This window comes from Condylostylus longicornis, unplaced genomic scaffold, assembly GCF_029603195.1.
Source record: "Condylostylus longicornis isolate FDR11 unplaced genomic scaffold, ASM2960319v2 ptg000038l, whole genome shotgun sequence".
In the NCBI taxonomy this organism is placed as follows: Eukaryota; Metazoa; Arthropoda; class Insecta; order Diptera; family Dolichopodidae; genus Condylostylus; species Condylostylus longicornis.
In genome coordinates, this window is record NW_026578007.1 from 6,905,688 (window position 1) to 6,913,187 (window position 7,500).

A 7,500-nucleotide genomic window follows, 5' to 3' on the forward strand; every position below is an offset into this window, starting at 1 on the left:
GGGAGAAGACGAAAGAAATTGATTTTTGTATGTAGTAAAAAAAAAAAATTTTTTTTTTATTATGTTTTTCGTCCTTCTTAAGTTTTGTTGTTGTACTTTACTTTTATTTTTCGTAATCCGGCCCTTTTTAAAACATAAGAGTAAAAGAATAAGAATATACTTAAGTTCTGGAATATTTAATTTAAAGAACATAGAGTTTTCTTACTCTAATTCATGCATTTGTAAGGATGTAATGCTTTAAATAGAAAAAGTATTCCAAAATCATTTAGAATTTATTTATAAAAAAAGTTTGAAATGAAAGATTCAAATAATCATAAAATTTTATGCTCTAGCTAGGCACAATAAATCTATTTCCGTCCACGACGTTGTTTAATCGTTCAACCGACCACCAGCAATACTAAATGGAGTGAAACTTGACTACTTTTAGTTATATAGAATTTTTTTTAATCGTTTATTGTAAAATCAATAAGATGTCGCGATTGACGCCCAAAATATTTAATTTAAATTTGTGTCTTTGATAATCTAATGAATAAATTTACACTTTTATTATATTTCAGAGTCATCTATGTAAAAGAATGGAAATAATATTTTTAAATTAAATTAAATTTAATAGTTTGTAAACAGCAAAAACTATTTTTTATACCGCATTCATAACTTTAAGTTTTTTGTTAAAACCATTTTTGTTTCATTTAGCTATTCTTTTTTATTGTTCGAATGTCAATTTATTTAAAAAGAACATTTGATATTTGTATTAAAAAAAATATGAAATAACAACTCTGAATACACAAAATCTATCTATTGCAGACTAGAAATACTATATCCTCCTACCGGAAGAAAATTATGTGAGTCTCCTCATTTGTTCGCGTTAGTGGGGAATGTTTATAAACTAATTGGATAAGTAATTTTTGTTTGTAAACACATATATAGCACAGTTTTAGCTATGTACCGCAATATACTTGCATTTATGAAAAGGTCTATTATCACATATGTAATAATTATAATGTACAATTACTTTTTGATTTTGTACAGAGTCATCTGCACGAAATAATATAAGTAAAAATTAAAAAAAAAACCACTCAATTATTCACTCAAATGACTTGATATATTTTTATTTCAATTTTATTTCACTTAACCAAAATTAGCGCTGCATATTGACACTACCAATAGATGACGTTTTTTTTAAATGACATATTTAAAATGTCATCATTATTATCTTCAGGTGCGAGGGTTGTAATCTCTATTTTATTTTATTTTATTTTCTGAAAATAATTTCTTAATTTGAATTAATTTTCAGTATTCATTTAATTCTATATATAATATATATATTAAATGGATACAACTGCTCTACCTAGTGAACTTCTAGTTCCCCCGCAACCTTTAATAGGTTTTTGTGGTTTAGATATTATAAAAAATTCTGTACATAAATCAATATGGGATGCATTTAATAATAATAGGAAAACTAATGGGTATTTTAAATAAAATATATTCAAAATAATTATAATTAAATTAGTTTTTAAATAAATGATTTTTTTTTATGATTTAAGTGCTGCTGTTCAATTTAAAGTAATTCCATCAAATTATGAATTTCCTATTGTTAAACCAAAAAGAGCTAGCTATGAATGGTATCATCCTAAAGGTATTTTAAAAAGAAATTGGATGCTAAAACATTTGCATGTAATACCAGCTGTAATAGTATTATTTCAAGATATTGAATGGAATGATTCAGATTGGTCTGAAAAGCAATTACAATGTGCCTCATTAATACAAACTTTAAAGCACAGTATACAAGTAAATCAAGGACATATTTTTTTCCTTTCAAAAAATAATTGCTTTTTTTTATTTATTTTTTTTTGGTTGTTCTTAGGATAGAAATACACGTTTATCATTAGTTTTAATACAAAAAGCAGCTCCAATACAGACAGGCGATGATTTAATTGCCTCGGAAAGAGCTGCTAGTTTAGCAACAGCTTGTGGTATTAGTAGTAAAATGTTATTTATCCTGCCACATACAGATCATTTAACTGGATATACTCTTCGTTTAGAATCCGCATTTTTAGAAATGGCTCAAGCATATTATATGCAGATGATTAAGCATATTCGAATGCACAGAGAACAGTTAACTGCATCACACGTAATTTTAAAAATTCGTCATCAATTCAAATTAGGTTTTATATCGGAAATGAGATCAGATAGTAATGCGGCTTTAAAGTAATTATTCATTATTTTAATTTCATTTTATATAATTCAATAATTAAAAATATATAATATATACATATTTATATAAATTTTAGGCATTATTCACAAGCATATTCAAATTTAGATGAAATTAGAATAGTCGATACAAATTGTTTAGAAATTAAAACTGTAGCTGGATTTTTAAATTATAAGATTTGTCGACTCATGTTTAAAATGAAAATTCCAAGAGATTCCATAAATCATTTTATTAGTCATGTAGAAAAATATAAAAGTCGAGTTGGTTTTAAAGAATTATTGTTTGAGCATTATGCATGGTTAAGCATACAGTAAGATTTAATTGTTACTTAATAATACAGATTATTTAAAATTTTTTTAATAATTTCGGTTATAGGCATAGCTCGTTTGCTGATCTATTTTGCGAAGCAATAAAAAATGATCTTCCTGCTCTTCAAACTCAACATCCTGGAATATATTACCACAAGGCTGCCGAATATATAATTAAGAGAAAAGAAGCTTTTTTACAATCTTGTTGTGAGTTATTTGTAGTTATTTTTATTAAAACTAATATTTCGAATAATTGCAGCTCTTTCATTATCGCCAACTGAACCGTTAACGCCCACTTCACAACAAAATAATCATCAATCTGCAATATTTACTGAATTTTTTGGTATGAGAACCTTTAAAACCACAGAACCATACTCAGATCAACAAATGATTTCAATGGTTCAAGATCTTGAACGTGGTTTTAATCACTCTGTAAATATTTTACATATTTTCTAATTTAAAATTGTTTGATTTGTAATTTTTGATTTTTCTTGTCAGGCTGCAATTATATCTTTATTAAGTCAGGCTCGTACTCAGTTTAAAACATACAAATGTTTAAGATTTTGCAAAAAACTTTCTATTGATATGGCAGAAGAATATTTCAAAAGTGGTGATCATTCTAATGCTTTGACGTAAATATTATAATTAAAATATTAATGTCCTTTGAAACATGGTTTTGATTTTAGATTATATTCTTTAATGTTGTCGGATTATCGCCAAGAGAAGTGGAATTCAGTTTTTTCAGATGTTTTGTTAAAGACTTTGAGATGTGCTTATTTATCAGCATCAGTAGCGGATTTTATATCATGTAGTATTGAAGCCCTGTCACCGACTATAAGATATGATCAAAAAGAACGAATAACTTTATTAGAGAATTTATGGAAAGTATTTCAGGTATAAGTTTTAAATTTTTTTTAGAAAGTCAAAATAAAATTGAAAATATTTAAATTTTAGAATGTTCCTCCAGGACCTCAAAGTATGATAACTCCAGAATTGCGTGCAAATTGGGAGCAATCTTTGGCAACATATAAATCTCCAACTAAAATTGATCTAGAACGTATTACTGATATTATTGAAGGTTACGCTACTTTTGAAAAAATTCAACTAAACAATGACGAAAGAGTCAATATTAATTTTGTGATGAGGTGATGATAACTAACAATAAAATTTAAGGAATGAAAAATTTTCATTTAATGTAAAATTATTATTTTTATTTTAGAATTTTAACTGATGTTCCATTAAAAGTTCGTAACTTTATTTTGTATTTAACTGACGGCAATGAGTCTTTCAAATTGAAAGCATTAAAGTATTGTATTTTTAACGATCTTAAAGAATTAAGACCAAAAGAATCCCAAGAAATAATATCAGAACCATTAAATGGTTATTGTGATTTTGATGCACAACATGATTTAAAATTATTTCCGGATAAATATTATAGTATACTTTTTAGCACAGAGGCAAATCAGTTTTTTGAAAATTGCCAATTACAATTTCTGAAAACTGAAATTCATATGGGAACTGATCGTAACTATGCAATTTTAATGAAGAGCTCTAAGATAATACAAAGGAACTTTAAACAATATAATCGTTATAAATTATTAATTGATAATATGCGCATAAATCCGATATGTTATATAACTCCAACGTAAATATTTTAATTTTTTTTTTTCTTGTATTTTTAATTACAGAAAATCTTATTTTTTAGATTCCATTTATTAACACAAGTAGAATTAGGTTATCCTCAAATGCTCATAAATGAGTATTTCAAAATAACATGCAATATAACAAACAATTTTAATTTATTTTTAAAAAATGTTGGAGTTAGTATTTCGGTTCCGCAAAATTTAAAAAATAAAGGTAACTTATATTTCATTTTTTTGCTATATATATTAAAACAAATTTATTTCTTGGTTCTATTTTAGTTTTCCTTTCTACTGATGTATCGCCGTCGAGACAAAAAATTCTTCCTTCAATTCAAATTGATGTTGGTGATATGACAATGCAAAGTAATACAAAAGTTACATTTTTTGTATTTAGTTTAATAGAATGTTCAAATATTGAATTGTCAAAGAAAATTTGGTATAGTTTAGATTCGAATCGTATCAAACGAACAACATCTGAATGTTCGCCAACAATTAATGATGAATCACCTAATGGTAATAATTATCGGCAAATATCCAGTGAATTTTTAAATAAATCTCTAATAGCAACACACATAAGAATTGATTTTTTGGATGATAAAACTATTAAGAAAACTCGTGATGAAACCATAAAAATAAATTGTATTCCTGAATTTAAATTTATTGGACGTTATTATTCATTAAACCGACAACCTTTATCTAAGATTTATCGCGGTGAAAATTTTTTATTTCGAGCCAATGTTGAAGTGCAATCTCTATGTGATTTGGATATTTTAGAAACATACTTTATATGTGTAAGTACAAGCCATTTTCTATGTGCTTAAAATTATATAACAATTTATTTTACACAATTCGCTTAACTAAATCTTGAATATTTGTAGGATCCCAATTTAGTTCAATCAACTTATAGTTATAAACGGAAAAAATCTACAAGAACATATAATCGTTCAGAAACTTTAGAAGATGTAATTGTTCTTAGAACTAATTCAAATTTTTCAAATTGGTTAACACAAAAAGATTTCGAATTAAGTAAAATAAGTTCAAATCCAATACAAATAAATAAATTAAATCAAAATAATCCATTTAAGTTGGATGCTATTGCCAATACAATTCAAAATAAAAATTCTATAATGAAAATTCCTCAAAATATGACAATAATTGGTAATGGTTCAAATATTAATCAAAATTCGCCAATGAATACTTCATTGAACTCAGATGATGGAAAATTAAAATCAAATAATAATAACAATAATAATATTAGTGTCAACAACAATAATAACAATAATAGTAATAATAATAACAGCAATATAAATAGTACTCTTGAAGATGAAAAATCTACAAATCGTATTATTTATCAAAAAGCACTTGAAGCAATACAACCAGCAGGTCATTTAAGAGGATTCATAAAAAGTGTTTTATTAAATGAAAACCCTGGCGTTTTCCCTATATTTGGTTTATATTGTATTAAATGGAGACGTAGTGGTTCGAAAGAAGAAAATGAATCAAAATTTTTAATAAATGGTATTGATATAGATGAGCCACCTTTAAATTTATATTGTTCTATTGAAGAAAAAATTTTTGTCAAAATTCCAATGCCATTTAAAATTGTTTTTAAAAATCCAACAACAAAAGTTATTCCTTTAATAGCAACATTAAGTAATAATGATAATTTCATGTGTTCTGGTCACAAGCAGGTAATTTATACAAGTAAAACAATAATATATCCTTTTATAAGCTAATAATTTTTTATGAAATATTTTTTTAGCTTAATATCTCTGTATTTGCGCATTCAGAAAAAGAATTAGTTTTTAATTTGTATCCATTAAAAGTTGGTTGGCAAACTTTACCTGAGCTTAATTTAGAATATAATACTCAAGCGGATCCCAGTAAAGATGATACACACAAAAATATTTTATCAGAGCTTGTTCAAAGATCTATGCCTAAAAAAGTGTTTGTTCTGGTAAACATTTAATAATATTAAATCAATAACAAATATTTATGAAAATAATATTTTATAATTTTCTTTTTAGCCGGCTTCTAAAAGTTTTAATAATAAAGTCAAAACATAATATTATTAATTAAATTAAAATTTTCATTTTTAAGATTAGAAATCAAAATAAATTAAAAAATTCTTTTTTATATATATAAATATAAAATTTAAAAATTTTTTTTGTTATGTACTGTATGTATAGAGTATGTAATAATTTCAATTTTCACAATATGTAAATCATTAAATTTATGTTGTAATTTTTATATATATTATTGTATTTAAATATCATCTATGTACTGATAAACATTTTATTGTTCTTCTACGATAATAACTTTAAGCAAGAAAAGTGAAAAAAACTTTTATTAAATTAAAATAAAGTTAAAATAAAATATTTGAAATATATTTTCATTACATTATTCTCTATAAGATATAGAAAATAGAAAAAAAAATCAAAACTATTTAGAAATGAATAAAAACTTAAATTTAACTCTTAAATAAAAGGAAAATGATAATTTTAATACTAATGCAAAACTACAAAATAAAAATAAACAACAAAAAATTTTTATGAATGGTAAATATAGATTTTGAATAATGAAACTATTAAGAATAGTAACTAAAGGAGTTAAAATATTGTTATTTAAAAAAGAAAAGGTAAAACTAAAAAAATAATTGTATTAACGCGAATACTTAAAAAAAAAGAAGAGAAGAGAAAGTAAAAGACGCATAGAAATTTATCAAAAAAAAATAAATTAATGCATAAAGATATATATTTAAATAAAAATTATTTAAAAAATAAACTATTGTAATTTTATTTATTTCATAAATTAAACTTTTTAATTAAATATCGTCATTTATAATAAAATGTGTCCATTAAAGCAAATTAATAAATTGGTAATATCGGCACAAAGGAAATAAACCCTCTTCATTTAAAAACAGTATATTATGTTTGAAAGAACCGGAAAGAGTAATATTATGTATTTTTTTAAATTGAAAACTGATTGCCCACTTTCGTACCCTAATTCCATTTGCCAAAACCAGGTAAGTATTCTTTTTAATATTCTACAGTCAAATGCGAAAGTTTAAATTCTACAGTCAAATGCGAAATTTGTCAGCGCCCAGGAAGCAAGCAACTGAAGCTTTATTTCAGAACTACATCCAATTTTTTACAAAAACATTATTCGGATTTTTATTTTCCAAGACAATGAACGCATTTATTAGTATAATTTCAGTTAGGGGATTTTCGTTTATTCAGTTCTAGAATAGTTCTAGTTTGTAGCACGTTCGAAAATTCACGCTACGTATACTAAAAATATAGATCGTTCGGAAATTACTGGCTGCAATAAAGTGCAT

General features: G+C 24.6%; 1 protein-coding gene across 2 annotated transcripts; it reads left to right on the forward strand.

Annotated features, from left to right (window-relative positions):
• Nucleotides 1-1,214: 1,214 nt before the first annotated feature.
• Nucleotides 1,215-6,937, forward strand: LOC129608989 (trafficking protein particle complex subunit 11). 2 transcript variants are annotated; one of them, XM_055520802.1, is made up of 15 exons: nt 1,215-1,466; nt 1,545-1,788; nt 1,865-2,208; nt 2,292-2,522; nt 2,588-2,727; nt 2,780-2,952; nt 3,019-3,152; nt 3,207-3,414; nt 3,475-3,665; nt 3,740-4,165; nt 4,226-4,377; nt 4,443-4,954; nt 5,042-5,854; nt 5,926-6,120; nt 6,191-6,937. In XM_055520802.1, the coding sequence occupies exons 1-15, from the start codon at nt 1,330-1,332 to the stop codon at nt 6,227-6,229; spliced, it is 3,939 nt and encodes a 1,312-aa protein (XP_055376777.1). In that variant the 5' UTR covers nt 1,215-1,329; the 3' UTR covers nt 6,230-6,937. The 2 variants fall into 2 exon arrangements, with proteins under 2 accessions (XP_055376777.1, XP_055376778.1); XM_055520803.1 differs by having other exon boundaries at nt 2,588-2,724.
• The last annotated feature ends 563 nt before the right edge of the window (nt 6,938-7,500 follow it).